We start from the raw sequence: 16,139 nt of genomic DNA, 5'->3' as shown, positions 1-16,139 counted from the left end.
CTGGACACCGAGGGACAGGATTAGAGGAGAACTCCTACTCGTGATTTCTGAACCATTTGGAAGAAGGTTTGTTGTTGTCAGTTTCAGTTTCTTTATTATTTATTTTACACTGGTTGTTTTACTCCTAGGCGCACTGACAAATTAAAGTTGTGTTGTTTTTACATGTTTTACCAAGCTTGTGAAGCTACTGGTGTATTAGCTGTACTGGTGCAGAGTTATCAAATAAACCAGTAATTCGGTACCTTTACATCTGTGTTTAAAAAAAAAAGAAAAAGAAACATTTTTAGTCAATTCAGCGCTGTTTTTCTGTATCGGCCGACACTAAACATCAGATATTTGTATCGGTATCGGAGGTGAACGTACTAGATTCACACGTCAGTGTTGAATATCGGTGTAGTCATCATTCATTTGTAGCACTTATTACAGCTTTCTTTTGGAAACTGTTGTTTGAGAAGCTAAATTGGTTGAATTATATGTTGTGTATTTATTTATCAGAGTAAAGGGACAGAGTATAAATGTGCAAACAATTTACAGTTGTAACATGATGAAACCTGAAGATGTTTTACTCTGAAAAGGATTAAATATGGCTGCTTGATTGGTCGTAAAGTATGATGATTCCATATTTCTATGGGCAGGTTCAGTTTTTAAAATAGGAACACTTGAGATGGATGACGAATAGATTGAGTGAAAGTTTAATTTCACACCGCAGCACACAGCTGCTGTAAAGCCAGTCACATTATTTAATTATGTCGCCTCGGACGGCTTGTTGTGTTCGTAATCAAAGCAAGCAGAGTTTACCTGCGCTGAAGGAGGAGCAGATCATCTGGACGCCAGGTCTGGAGCGCTCCGTGAATTTACTGGGTCTCTGGCTGCGCAGGCATCAAGAGAATGACTTAGGATGTGCAAAACAATATCAAACAAATGCTTCATTCGAAGGGCTTGAGTGGCACTTCGGCGGGAAGGACGTGCACAGTTCCGATTGTTTTCCCCTCACCCAAATTTGAGCGTGCGAGCGTCCCACTGCCAGAAGCAGATGGTTCCGTCAGCTCCGGTGGAGGACAGGTAGCGCTTCGAGCCGCTACAGAGGGGCGAAAACTGCAAAGAAAACCGATTACTGATGAGCATATACAACACTCAAGTGACCAATAAGCCAAAAATATATACCTCTTAAACTTTTTATTGGTTTTTTTTTAATAACCACAAAACTCAGGTGCATTTATAGGGAATTTATGTGGTAAACTAAAATACATAGTGCTAAAATAATAGTGCACAAAATAATACATGAGTTTAAATTACAACAGTCTGCTAAAAAATACTGGTTAATGGACTCTGAGTAAAGGTGCAAAAAAAAAAAAAGCAGACCAAATCCTCCTTCTCCACACAAAAAATGTTAAAATGTGTAATTTTCCTTCATCTTCATATCTAGACACTGCATTGTGTTGGTCTATCCCATAAGATCCCACTGAAATACACCAAAGTTAGGTTTTTGCCACGAGTTTAAGAAGTGTGAATACTTTTGTACGCCTGCTGCATCTATAATGTGTGCAGAATGTAGTGGTAAAGTTACAAGTTTGAGCTATTGATAGTAGGATTAAAATAAACTGGTGCTCAAATGGAAAAAAGACAAGTTCTGACCACAAACAAGAGCCAAAATATGGCCAGTTATTAATAAAGACATAAGAGTATAAGCTGTGCAATGCAAAAACACAAAATCTTACCAAGTATTTTTCACCTAGTTTCTACTGAAAATGTCTTAGTATACTTGAACTAAGACAAAACTAACTTAGTGACTTTTCAGCAATAAATAGTGTTTTAAATCAATAATTTCTTTAAAAAGCACTTTTTTAAGAAAATACTTTTTTGGCAGATTATTTCATTTATAACTTGGAAAAAATGTCTTGTTTTGTGGGGGAAAAAAGGTTTACATCATGTCACTGGCAAACCTGGACTCCCCCCTACCTGTAGGGAGGTGATGGAGGCCGCGTGCCCCTCCAGGACGGCCAAAGGTGCGCAGGTTTGTAAGCACCACACTCTGATGGTCTTGTCGCAGGACCCGGCAGCGATCATGGTGTTCTCGTAGCTCACGGCCATGTCGGAGATCTCAGCAGCGTGACCGCGCAGGGTCGCCAGCAGACGCCCGTCGTCGGTTCCCCAGATCTTCACCAGGCAGTCGTCTGAGCCCTGGGAAAGAAAACAGAAAAACAATGCAACGGCACGACTGTCACATGTGAAAACAGCACCTTCGAATGGCTTAAAAACAATGAAACATAGGAATATTGAATTAGAAGATAATGGGACACCAGTAAAGTCTCAGGAAGTTCCAGTGGCAACCTCCACCATGACTGAAATCTGCAGCTGTCCACTTGGGTAACTGCCTTCTGGAGGAAAGTTTTATGGCCAGACAAGTCAATGACTAAGCTATTTGGCCAAAATAACAGGAATCATGTCTGGAGGAGACAAGGCGAGGCCAGGTTAGCTACCAAGTAGTACTGGTGCATTCTGCAAATCTGGTGGAGGACTAACTCCACATTCTTCCTCTTCACTGCAGATAAACAGTAAATTGATCTGTGTGGTCCAATAGGGCAATGAGCCCAAACATGCATTCAGATAAGAGGTTCTAGAACCTCTGCGCAATACAAGACATCTGCAGGTTTCACCAAGGCAAATTTAAGACTTTATAAGACCAGTATGAATGGATTTTAACATCTATATCTCAAAAGAAATGTACAAACTTCATCCAGCCAACTTGCAAGTAATATGCACTTACTCAATGATAGACACAAAAACAGCTAGCTAGCAAGGGCATGCTAATGCCACCTTCAATGATATTTAAGATCAAAAAACTATAAATACAGCAGATGGTTGGGGAAACTTGCTGCTTTATACAATCAAGGATAGAAAAAAACTGAGAACCTGGCTTTTTCACACTGAATAAAAAAGTTAGCTAGCAAGGGTACATTAGCATCTAGTTAGCGGTAACCTCAACTGCGTCGAGTCACAGTACAGAATGAAGATGTCGGTGTGCGATTCAAACTTTTGCCTGACAGAAAAGTCTCATGAGAAGAAAAAAAACATTAAGTAATCCTGCCTTGACAAAATTTATTAACAAATTAAAGACCAACTTACATTTTCTCTTAATGAATTTAAGACATTTTAAGGACTTCATTTAAGACACACAAATTTAAGTCTTTTTAAGGATGTAACATTTAAGGAGCATCCCTAAAAGGCAGATCCATGGCAGGAAATCAGATTAACTGAATGAGCCCCATCATTTCTGATAAGAAGGTGGTCAAATTTTCAGGTGGAAAAATGCCAGGAATTAGATGGATCCAAAAAGGGGTGTGGCTTGTCTGACTGAAAATCCACAATAAGTTCAAATGTGCACTAACCTTTTCTGTCTTTGTTTTAAGAGGAACCTTTGAGACTCTGTGCTATTTAATAAATCCATCCTAAACTGAAAATGTTCAGGTATATCACTAAAGGTCCAAATGGAATATAATATGCATGCCATTGGAGCGTGCATGTAAACCTTTAACCAGAACTATGCATGCGTTTACTGCAATATGAGAAAGATGCTCTGTATTTACAAAGAAAAAGCAAAAACAACAAGTGCACTTTTATTGCAGCAACATTTTTGTCTTCTGTTTAAAGACAAAAATTTTGAAACTCAATACACTGAAGTATGACTAAATTGCACATAAGCGCTCTCACACTAACATGCAATAGAGTGCAGGAAAACATTTGATCATAAACAGGAAGAAAGGCAAAGCTACCAACTAAGTGCCCAGGCAGGCTGGCCTGCACAGAGCTGAAGAAAGTAGAGCAAGGTTCCTCAATTATTAGCTGCAATCAAGATTTACTTACTTAAGAATTTATTGAAAAATAAAAAAAAATTAAAAATTTGAGGAAACTTGCAAAGCAGAATGTGGCAGAAATGATATTTATGTCCGATTTTTGTCTTTTACTGCATTCAGTTGCAACTGATGGTGAAAAACTTTGACAATAAACACTGTTCTGATTTTTATCAAAATCTTAAGTAGCAACAGAAACCACAGAACGTTTGAGCTCCACATCAAATAAGGTCCAAGGAAACTTAATAAACAGCATGAGTGCAGCATCTAGAAGAAACCTGTCCGATTAAAGGTCGTTTCATTGACATTCTTTAGTTTGAGCAGAAGATCAAGAGCACAACTCAGGCATGAAACCCGCCTTCAGAGGTTGGGTCTGGGGAGAAACCCGGCTGAGCATTCCTGTCTGTGATTCAGCCTGTCGGGGGTTAAAATGTTTTGCAATTCAACGTGCTGCCAGATCCATCTGTGCCTTGATTAAGACCTCGGCTTCGTTTAGAAACACAACAGGTTATCGTCATTACGATGCAAAAACACACATCAAATGTCTCCAATTAAAAACGAGAAGGTAGGACTTCGGAGGGTGATTTTCACTTCATACATGAGTTGGTGGGTAATGTTGTGTTCTTAATTTTTATCTGAAGAACATTCGACTAGAAGAGCCCAGATATTGAGTCTAGTTTATGAAAAGGTAATAGATGTTTAATCTGAGGGAGAATTGAATCTGTGAAGGACATTTTTTGTATTTTTCAAACATTTTCCAACTATGCAGAAACTCTGATTTACCGGAATAAAAGCGTCAAAGTTGGGAAAGAAACGCAAAAGAAAGAAAACTTCAATTACAGACACTTTTCATCCAAACCAAGATGTCTCGATTTGTCATCTCCAATGTCCGTGATAATGAGCTCCAACCGATTTCTGAGCTATATTACACAAATCAATATGGATGCCTGAGAATCTATGGCTTAAGCAAAACTGCTCACATTTGTTCACGGAATAATCAGAGAGTGTGTTTAGACCACACACACACACACAACAATCTAATAATTAATTAATAGAAGGTTGCAGCTGAAAGAGCGAAGAGATCCAAAAATAAGCAAATAAATAAATAAAAGTGATGAGAGGAGACAGCAGGAGAGAGAGAGAGAGAGAGAGAGAGAAAAAAAAGAAGAGAGAATGAGAAAGTGACAGAGAGCGAAAATGAATTTTAACTCTGGCACTTAGCCAATCCCTCAGAGGAAACATTTTCTCCAGTTAAGAAGAGGAATAGCAGGAAGGGGAGTGCGGAGGGGAAGGGAACAAAGAGGGGACAGGCCAGGATGAAGATGGGCTGGAGAAAACGAGGGACGGATAACAGACACAGAGAGAGTCTGAGCTCCCTCCCTCCCTCGTTCGCAGCAGCCAGCCATTTTTAGAGTTTTAAGGAGCAGACGCTGGAAATGGTGTACTGCAGCAAGCGGTGTTTAAACCAACAACATCAAACTCGCATCGTCCAATTGTTGGACCAGCGCTGGACTCGGCACGAGACGTGGCTGTTAGATCAAAATTTGTTGGATTCGTTTCTTCCGTATCCCGTAGCTGGGAGTGACTGTAAGAGAAATTACTCGAACAGCAAGGAAAACAGACTAATTTTTAAACAGACTAAAAACGGTCTAATTAGGTAAGGACAAAGCTACCGACTCGTTCAAAGCTCAACAGGCTCCTATAAACACCAGAACAAACAGGTGTGTCCCAATTAGAGCGGCGACTAACAATTATCTTAGATATCGATTAATCTACGGATTATTCTGACTTGACGATTAATCGGGTTTAAAAATTGGCACGTTTTGCAGATGTTTTGTTTAAACCTTTTTTGCGCTATATTAGAAATATAGTACATCTAAAGATTAAAAAGAAACAAATAATTCAATTCATTTTTTTAACATTATACTGCCTAAAATGGAACAGCATAGCATTCCCTGAGTGAATGCTTGACAGTTTGGAGCAAAGGATGCATTTGCAACATGTGAAAAGCTGGATCTAATATTAATACAGAGTAGGGATCAGGCTGATTTTTTTTTTTTTTTTGATTGACCTGTTAAAAAGATGCTTTTTGGAGAATTTGAACCTAAAACTATTCCACTAGAGGAGTTTTGGGTAGAACATTTCACCATACAAAGGATTATTTTTTTTAACCGTAAATACAAAATGTATATATTTTTTTATACAGTTTTGGCTAAATTTCTGCTCTCAGTGTGTTCACCTTTCCGGAAATGGCCTTTTTTTTTTTTTTTAAACTGTTTACTCCAATTAACGATTAATCGTTTGCTAAATTAGTTGACAATTATTTCAATAATCAATTCATCACAATTAATCTGATTAATCTGTTCAGCTTTAGTCCCACCTGAGCTCAACTAAAGATCTAAACATATACCAGCACCGCCAAATGCAAAAAAAACAAAAAAATAACAGCCTTCTTACTGTGAAGATGCGGCGGCCTGTCCGGTCGAAGGTTACGCAGTACACCGACGACAGGTGTCCCAGGATCCTCTTGTGCATCTTCATGTGTTGGTAGACGGCTGTGGGCACCAGCTGACGGAGGCGGTAGGAGCCGTTCAGTCGGCGGCTGTAGCTCGTCTCCACTTGATTGGCAGAGAAAAATCAAAGAGAATCAGTACGTGACTTGAAGAGAAAAGAGCTGAGGAGTGACCTAGAGAGGGACTGGTCAAGTGTGTCCTGATCGATAACAAATTCTGGGTTTCTTTGAGGGCTGAGTGGCAAATGAATCCAAAATAAAGTGGAGCCTTTACAAGACGATCCCCATTCGTGGTCAACTGATTTTTATTGTAGTAAAACAAGTAAAAGAGAGAATGCTATTGGTTAGAAACTTAAAGAATATGGAAAAAATACAATTGTTTTCAGTAAGTTCGGGGGAAAATTGCCCGATTTTGATATGTGACAAATTGATTGGTGCAACTATTAATGTCAAGGTACGTCAGGGTTTTAAAAAGTTTGGGTTTCAAAGCCACAAAATAAGGTTTCCTAAAACCTGGTGATAGGCGACACAAGAGGGCTGAAGGAAGCAGCTCGACTTTTCCTCATTTTACAAAGAATACAAACTCAACTGCAGAAATGTGACTAACGATTATTTTAGTCATTGATTATCCTGACGATTAATCAGGAAACAAATTGGCACATTCTACAGATTTTTCTTAAACCACTTAAGCCTTTTCACACACTATAAGAAAGACATTAAAGACGCAAATAAACAAAGAATACAATTCCTTTTTAAAATAAGAAAATAACCATCTCAGTAGCTAGAATGCAATAGCATAGCTTTCCTTTAAATAAACTGAACCAGGTGAAGCTAAACTATGCCACTGGAGGAGTTTTAGGTAAAACATATTTACAAACAAAGGTGTTCTTATCTTAAATGCAAAATGTATACATATTTTGTACAGTTTTGGCTGAATTACTTCTCCATTTTTCAGCAAATGGCCTTTTTTGGAGTCTGTATACTCCGATTAATCGATTACTAAATTAGTTGACGATTATACCAATAGCTTAGCTTGTAATACTTATGTGCTTAGCCTATATTTTAGTGTGTTCTTATGAAAAACAACAACAAACAAATTATTTAAAGTACAATACTCAATTGTACTTTTGCAGCAGTAAAAATAATAGTTCTCTTTTCTGTTTTAAATTTTAAAAAATGGATCAAATGTTGGTGTAAACACAGAGCCGTAGTGTAGTTTTACTTAATGTTGTCATACTGTGACAAACCCATCCAGGCTCGTGCATGTTCAAGATAAAAACCATAATAATAACTCATACCAATATTGGGTGGACTCCCATAAATAATAGGTGGCTCCGGGGGTCTTCCACAGTGTAGTGCTGCCAACGCCGAACCTTTCCACACAACATGTTTGCAGCCTGGAAGAACAGAGGAAGCAGATACAGTCATGTTTCAAAGATCACTGTGCGGCACACCTTTAGCTTGGTCTGGATGTATTTAAGCCCTCCATCTTTAACACTTTCAGATTTTGTTCCCAAAGGTTTCCATGACAGACTGCACATGTATAATGTATATCCGCTGGCTTGTGTCGATGTTAAAAGCAGCTCATGCATTGTTCATCCACTTACTGTTGCTGGTGCGCAGGAGGTTCTGCCTGCCGGCCCCCAGCAGGCTGGTGAGTCCCGGCACGCTGGCGGGGACCTCCCTCTCCAGCAGTGGACAAACTCTGGAGCAAACCTGCAGCAGGTGGTCTGGAGCGACGTGTCTGTACAGCTTCACCTGAACACAAGCGTTCAATCAGCAACCAGTGCGAGCAGGAAAGCAGAGAAAAAAAAAAACAGAGCTCTCTCACCTTGCTAAAGCATCATTAGCTTTCTGCTAACAATGCAGAAAGCTTAATTTGATATAGTTCCTCTCATTAGAACAAGCATCAAAATACAAATATTCAGAAAGTAAAACTGGATTCGAGTTGTTCGAACTTCATGCAGTTTGTGTTATATGAAAATTTGATGTGAATGGTTTACCCATGGGGAAAAAAACTCAAGTTTGAGATTTTGGCTTTTTTTTTTTTTTTTTAATAGAGAGCACCGGCATAAAGAAGAAAGTGTGTGTGCAGGCAGGTCTGATTATTTTCTCATCTGACCCGCGACCGTACTTTTCCATAACTCTCACACCGTTCAGTTAATTTTAAACATACTGAGCAATTGCTGAGATGTAATTGGGTCGTTTATATTCTAGCAAACTCACTTTAGTAGCATTTCATAGAAAAAATACTGCTCTGTAAATCCAGGCTAAAAAGTCAGCGAGTGAGAACGTCATTACAGCTGGTTTGTACTGGATGACATTCAGCTTTAAGTTCATCGTGCCATTTTACGCTTCCGGCTTAAATGATGAAGCTGTCGACTTATTTTGTTTAACTCTTTATTCAGTATTTCTATCCTTGTTTCGTATTTCAATGTATGGTGCTTGCAAATAATGTTTTTGACAAAATGTGAGAATCAGTGGATGTAAACTGCCACATATTCTGACATCAGTGATAGATAAGGCATTGGTTAGTTAGTGGCATCAAAGCACATCAAGCTGTCAACTAGTTATGACTCTAAAACATTTGGTTATCATCTATTTGTATAGTTTTAAGTCCAGACAGCTAAAACTCAAGATGAAATAAGACACAATATTAAGTTTATGAGAACTTTCTTTTCCCAATCTACTGAATCTCTTCAAACTACTGCTCAACTACGCGTGGCCTGCGGTACATTTATGCTACATTTAGACGTCCAGCCATTGGTTGTTATAGTGATGCTTTCTGTCTCCTTCAGCCAAGGAGGTGCTTACATGTCGTTTTCATCTTATCTGTAACAACTCTTCATTAGGTGGAGCCAAGCTGACCAGTGCAAGATTACTCAATGTGGTCACCTCAACGAGAAATAATGTAATGTTACTAGATGACAAAGATCACTTTTATTAAGGCAAAAAGATTCATAGATTTATTCTTCAATATATATTTATACAAATCACATATGCAGACTGGAATCAAACCTGCAACAACCCGATTGCAAGTCAACTACTCTACAGCCACAGTTGCAGGTCTGTAAAGCAACTAACCTGTTAGTACAAGGTTGTTATATAAATGTTGCTTATGCAGAAGATAAACATGACATATTTTGAAAAACAGGCATAATTCTATTTATTGGGTGTTAATTTGATGCTGTTGCTTAACCTTATAGATTAAAAAAATAAATAAATAAATAAATTTTATAGCTACGTCTTAATATAATCTTGCGTCGCTTTCTAGCACAAAAAAGTAAGTGTTGCTCTTTTCTCGTAAACCAAAGGCAATTGGATCACGTTACAAGTTGTTGTGTTAAAACTCAGGTATTTTAACTCAAGATTTTAATACGGCGAGAATCTCACGCGACCCCGTGTGTAAGCAGGTCATTCACAACGTGCCTGCACATATCAAAAAACGCTGGAACGATATTTTGGGCAGCCGTGAGTCTGAACTTAAACCAAAAAGGACAAAACTGGAAGCCAAATGGACATGTTTAGTGTTTGTACTGATAACTGGAAATGTACGCCTAACAATGACTTATGATAAGCAACCTCCAGCAACATAAGGTAAAAAAGCAAAGGGTTTCCTTTTGCAAAATGCATTAGCATCTCTAAGGCATTCCCCAGAAACAAACAGAACGAGGCTAACAAAGACAGCTAACCGCTGACCATATTCCTAATAAATTACATTTGTTCTCAAAATGCTCAATGGGAGAAGCACACAGCCTAAAATGTCACATAGCTAATGCTCAGCAGCAGAGAGAAAGGGGGTTGGTTCTTGGAGGGGGGCGGGGGAAACACAACATAACCATGAGGTAGGAAACAGAAAAAAAAAACAGCCTGTTATAAACACAGTGTGTCACTGATTCCACTGACACATGGGGGACTCTCTCGCATGGCCTACTTCTGAAGAAACACACATGCCTGGATGACTCAAAGAGCATGCAACACACGGCGGGATTAAAGGGAGGAAAATAAAAGCCTGGTGTTCATTTAAGGAGACTAGATTCTCTGATAAAATATCCAGACACAATGAATTTACGCTGCATGTCTCAGCTGGTTAAATAAGCCCACTGTTACACATGCATTTACTCCTAGAAACTCGTTTGCTTAATTTCTTTATCTAATCCGCAACCATAACTTATTCCTCATGACACACACACACACACACCCACACACGCACACACACACACATACAGATACCCTTTAATTGCTTTCAACATCCTTGATGGCGTTGAGACGTGATCGGTGTTGCCAAGCACATATCAGAGCCTCTCTCAGGCTGATCTAATAACGGCACATAAAAAAAACACACACACACACACACGTCCTCATATACATAAGTGAAAGATGTGCAAAAACAACTGGCTCCATTTTCCTTCAGAACACACCCCCGGCCACGACTGCACCAACACTGAACACATGGTCCCTCACACCCACTGCAAGTTCTCTCTGTTTTTTATTTTCTTCTTCTTCTTCATATCTTACACCTCCTTGGGTGACCATGAAAATATGAAACTAGCAATAAATATATACACATATACACCTTCTGACTCCAGTTTAAATGACTCGGTCTAAAATTGACCGAACATTAACGATTATATTTTTAAATCAATCAACAATTCAATTGATCGGCTACTAATAAAGCAACAAAATATTAAAATGTTTTTTTCAAAAACGATATGAATCCGTTTAATTTAAATGGAAGACGGAAATAATCAAAAATCTAATTAATGCCCCCCCCCCCCCCAACCTTCAATTAATTAGCCATAATTAATATTGTTAATTACAACAATATCAATGAGGGGTATGCGTGTGCTCTTCATCGCTGCTCCTCACCACCCCACCGCACCCCCTTCTTTGACAGAGAGACAGAACACATCTGAAACGCCCCACGACCCGCTTTTTGGTCGAATAATTAAAACCGCGTCCGCAGGATTTTTGCTCTTAAATTCTCTACACACAACAGTGGATGTTACACACAATAGACCAGGGAGGTTGGCTGAAGAAGGGAGGAAGAGGAGGAGGAGGAGGGGGGAGGAACGGAGAGACGAGCAGGAAGAGCGAGAAAAAAAAAGAAACGCAGCCAGGCAGAAGAAGCGCGCCGTCAATTATTTTCTTTAAACATCCGAGATTCGGTTCGGTCGTAATGCGCAGCGATTCGCCTTCCCATCTCTCCGCGCACGTTTTGGTAAATGCGAGGAAAAGACACCCCGCAAACCCGCGTGCGCATTTCTTTCCTTTAAACGTGTCACGTTAAATTATAAAAAATATGAATATTAAAATAAAAATCAATTAAAATGGCAACAACAACAAAAAAAATGAGTCGACTACTTTTCACTTCACGCGGGCGAGCCAGGACGTAAATATGCACGCGATAACAAATGGTCTCCACGCCCCCGTGCGTAAATAAGCGCGTGTAGCCGTTTGTTTACATGACAATTATCCGTTAAATTAATAGCTCTAACAGAACATATCAGCAAAAAAAAAAAGTTACCTCTCATCTTCGCATGAGTTGATCAGCTTCCTTTCTTAAGCTCCAACTTGCATCCAAGTTCCCCCCCCCAAAAAACAACTCCTTTCCCCAGAATGCCTCCGCGCCGAGCAGGAAGCTCCAACAGAGCAGCTTTACTAAAAATCTGCTGTTTATATCTCCCCTCTCTTCAAAAAAAAAAAAAAAAAAAGTAATCTTTTCCAACTCTTGCCCCCATGCACGCAAAAATGTTGGTTCTTCGCAGGACAAGAGCGCCTCCATCTCTCCCAGGCTTGTGGCGCAGGGAGTCCCTCCTCCTGATCCTGGCGCTCCCACACCACACAGCCCTCGTGACGTATCAACATTTCGCACACTATTTTCCAACAACTATTTAAACCTTTTGGACCTGCGTGACACCGGGCTGCACACGGGGTCGGCATTCGACCCGGTCGGTGCTGCAGAACGACCCCCCCAACCAGGAGCCAGCTCGCCCCGAGAGCGCTTTGGGGTTCTTTCTTTGCCACCTGATTTAAAAATTGCGGGAAATTCAATTTTTATTTTGCTCTCTAAAAACTTTTTTCCTCGGTTATAGAGCAGCCTTACGAAATTTGTGTACGTCCCGGGGTGCTCCTGCCCTGTCCAGTCCAGCCTTCTGGGCAGCAGCTGAAACAGAGGAATAGTGTGGAGTGTGACCACCCAGTTCATAAATGCGTGGAGTGATGTTTTAAAACGCTAAATGATAATTCAGAGAGAAAAGGCGACATCCCACAGTACAGTGCAGAGAGAAGCATCTCTCTCGTAGTGCTGACTGCTTACCTCCTTCTCCTCCACCTCCCTTATCAGGGTCTGAAAATAGGATACAAACGCAAAATTACACCTCGTGACAATTTTGGACATGTTCTAAATTAACCTAAAACGCAAAAACACCAACCTCGGCGGCTTTCTGGCACGGTCCAGCCTCTAGAAACCGGGCTATTAGGAAGTACAGTTCTGGTACGGTTGGAGGGGGAGAAGAGGACGGGAGCTGCGTTAGAAGAGGGCACCGAAGAACATTTTGGGGGCTATTAAAACAGCCGTGACACACTCTTCGTTCTCACTTTACTCACCAGAAGTCAACTGCGCGATGTGTGTACTGTCTGAAGCCATTTTGGGTGTTGTTTGCCAGGGCAGCGCCAGAGCTTGTGTGCTGGGTCTAGGTGGCTGCCCTGTAGCTGTCACTGTTTATCCACCAGGAAGAGGCTGCCTCCATTCAGCCTCGCTCGAACATAGTCCCGCCTGCGTTCATATTCATCCGCCGAGCGTCAGCTAGTGCGCGCCGTACGACTCGCTGCGCAGGCTAACGTTCTTCAGATGTTGGCGACGAGTGCCTAAAATATCATTACGTCAACAGCTGCTTCTGCTGAATTTTACTTTCCGTTGGTTTGTGTTGTTTGGCTTATTTGTATTAATCCCCCCTCCCCCCTCAACGAAAATGGCGGAACCACACAAACAAGTGCGTCTCACTCGGTCTCTGTAGAGTGGAGCTAGAAATGGCAGCCTGCTAAAGCAGAGGACACATTGCTGTAGCTTAGCTGTTACGACGAAATTACCCCGTATTTACCACATTTTACGAAAAACAAAAAGTATTACATAGTTATAATTTAACAGAGGACGCAGGCAGCGTTGCGTAATTTCTACGACATTGTTTGACAGAATTTGTTGAATATCACGGCTCCCGTATCCGCGAAGGATTTACAACCGTTGAGTCTAATTGTACATTGTTTCAGCTCTGCAAACGTGTGAACATGCGTGTGTTTTTACTTCGCTCGTTGTTGCCGTCTTGTATAACACGACGTTGTAACACACCCACTCTGTGCCGTTTGGTGGGGAAGTCGTCCATTTCTCTTCCAAATATTGCTAAGCAGTAAAATGGGGGGAAGGGATGGAAACGGGGAATGCAGCTTAATGAATGAAACCCCCGTGAGTTACAGCAATTTAATAACAATAGAGACTGACGCAAGGCTGACCGTCAAGGAAGATTCACAAGAAAACACACACCGCAGGATGACTTACAGATAAGAAAAAGAAACAACAGTTAGTTTAAGCTACTTTTTTTGCATCATTTGCCCCCAAAAGTTTTATTTAGGAATAATGCTAAAACAAGCAACTTCTTTTTTTTTTTTTTTTTTTAAGTGTCCATGCTAATGTTTTCTGTGTGACTGTGCAAACTTGGGAATGTAACAACCAAAAGGATCAGCACACAACATGGAAGCAAGGCCTGTCTCACAAAAGTTAAAGGCAGCCTGGAGTTTCGGGTTGATTTTAGTCGTATCACACATCTGAAAGTGCTTTTTTTAAAAGAACAAAAAGGACCTGGCTTTGAATGGACTTTGGGCCAGTCTAACCCCGTATTTAGCTTAATTTATCTTCTCCCTAATCCCTGTAGTCGGAGAAAAATCATCCCCAGAGCAGCATGCTGCCATCACCGTGTGTCAGAGGGACAGTGGCGCGTTTCCAGGGTGATGTGGAACGAAGTGCTGGTGTCTGTTTCGTGTTCGGCCTTGTCTGTCCAGAGCATTTTCTTCCACCCGTTTTGCTGCGTCCCTCACAAGTCTTGTGGCAAACGGCCAACACAACTTCTCATGACTTTCGTCTTGTCGTTCTTTCATGAAGGCCACATTAGTGGAGTGGGTGACTAATTGTTCTCAGGCGACCTTCGTACGCACACGAAGACGGCTAACGCTTAGTGCACACGCAGCAAGGTAAACCTTCCTCAACTTTGTCTCATTGCGAACAACACTTAAACTTAACTGCGTCCATAAAATGTGTAAAAGTTTTGATTAAAAAAATAATTGTAGTTATATTCATGTGTTTACTTAGAGCAAAACCAGCCAGGAGTTAATGTTCTCCCAACCTGAAAACACAACAAAAACAAATAATCTTTTTATGTTTTTTTAAGATAATAAAGTGAGCAAACCAGAAAAAATGAGTTGCTCTTTTTGCCCGTTTGTTGCAACCATTTAAATTGAAATGTTATTTTTTCATATTGTAGAAGTTTTATTTAAAAAAAAGCAAAACACCCCAGCAATTTTCATTCAACAGTCTAGATTTCCCACAATAAATAGCTTTTTAGTGTTCAGTGTTCAACCCCTTTTATGATTAGATAATAGCTCCTGACATAATTTTATATTGACTAAAGCAAGGCATTATTCAAGCACAATTTGGAAAACAAAAAACCCTTACAGGTGTGTTTTGTTCTGTTTTTCCCACCTACATGTTTTAGCTCATTCAGCTAATTTTAAAAACAAACAAAGATTACCTAAATAAATGCAAAATGCAGATTTGAAACAACTTGCTCTTTTACGGAGGGGTAAAGCAATCCAAAACCAACGGCTGAAAATATAATTAACTCTGTTTTTAAACCACTTTTTTTTTTTTTTAACTTCTTTTTTTAAGTTCACCCGAACCTGATTTGTGTCGCACTTGACCAATCAAGAAATTACAAAATAAAAGAAACAACCAAAAAAAAAGCACCCTGTTTGACATCATGAAGTGGGTTAAAATGTGGCAAAAACAAAAACATCGTGTTACGATTGAAAGTAAACCAAGAGCAGAACAAATTATTGTTATATAAAACTCCTGATGTCAGTTCTCACCAGCACAGAAATGACCCCTGGCAGATTTAAAGATATTTTCTTTCAACCAAAATATTTGCTCGTCATAGCAAATGAGACGGGCATCACTTAAAATGAAATGAAACAAGCAGTGTCCGTTAAATAATAATAATAAAGAAAATCCATCTTTTAAAGAATAAAAATACCTTTCATAGTCTTCCCAGCATAACTGAAAAGCTTCTGTATTTTTCCACCTGTATTTTGATAATTGAACTTTGGTGACCAAGTCTCTGTGGTTGGAATGCCTACTTCCCATCACCCTAATCTTTATTTCTCTTCACAGATTCTCTGTCAAGGTATAGAGCTCTGTCATATGACTTCAAATCAGAAGAAACATGTTGTCGAAAGCATTGCAAACGTACATTTTCCAGCGTTAGGACTTGAAATAAATAACTATTTTATCGTCGTAGCATTTTATCAACTTTGAAAAATGTAGGGGGGGAGAGATGTGCCATTAATTCAAATACATTCATTCAACAGAGACAAAAAAAAAAAACTCTGTTAAGAAATAATTATATTTAACAAAGTCACAAATCGTACTTTTACTTGAAGTCTTATGAATCCCTTTCACATACAAGCTGCTGAAGCATTTTTAATCCATTTGTTACTTAACTTATCAT

At 39.8% G+C, this 16,139-nt stretch overlaps 1 protein-coding gene across 3 annotated transcripts in view; it reads right to left on the bottom strand.

The window, feature by feature from the left end:
- phip (PHIP subunit of CUL4-Ring ligase complex) overlaps positions 1-13,301 on the bottom strand; it is a 40,149-nt gene extending 26,848 nt beyond the window's left edge. For 2 of the 3 annotated variants that reach the window (XM_032586158.1, XM_032586157.1), the window contains exons 1-10: positions 12,973-13,300; positions 12,798-12,856; positions 12,683-12,712; positions 12,470-12,529; positions 7,971-8,121; positions 7,662-7,760; positions 6,309-6,469; positions 1,960-2,181; positions 995-1,095; positions 799-869 (exon numbers count right to left, since the gene is read on the bottom strand). In XM_032586158.1, coding sequence (XP_032442049.1) covers positions 799-869; positions 995-1,095; positions 1,960-2,181; positions 6,309-6,469; positions 7,662-7,760; positions 7,971-8,121; positions 12,470-12,529; positions 12,683-12,712; positions 12,798-12,856; positions 12,973-13,012 — 994 coding nt within the window. In that variant the 5' untranslated portion in view covers positions 13,013-13,300. Of the gene's footprint in view, positions 1-798; positions 870-994; positions 1,096-1,959; positions 2,182-6,308; positions 6,470-7,661; positions 7,761-7,970; positions 8,122-12,469; positions 12,530-12,682; positions 12,713-12,797; positions 12,857-12,972 lie in introns of all 3 variants that reach the window. The other variant, XM_032586156.1, reaches the window with a different exon arrangement.
- Positions 13,302-16,139: the final 2,838 nt, after the last annotated feature.

The sequence above is a fragment of the Xiphophorus hellerii genome, chromosome 15 (assembly GCF_003331165.1).
Source record: "Xiphophorus hellerii strain 12219 chromosome 15, Xiphophorus_hellerii-4.1, whole genome shotgun sequence".
NCBI classification, from domain to species: Eukaryota; Metazoa; Chordata; class Actinopteri; order Cyprinodontiformes; family Poeciliidae; genus Xiphophorus; species Xiphophorus hellerii.
The sequence above is the reverse complement of the archived record's forward strand: the minus strand, read 5'-3'. Positions and strand labels throughout refer to the sequence as shown.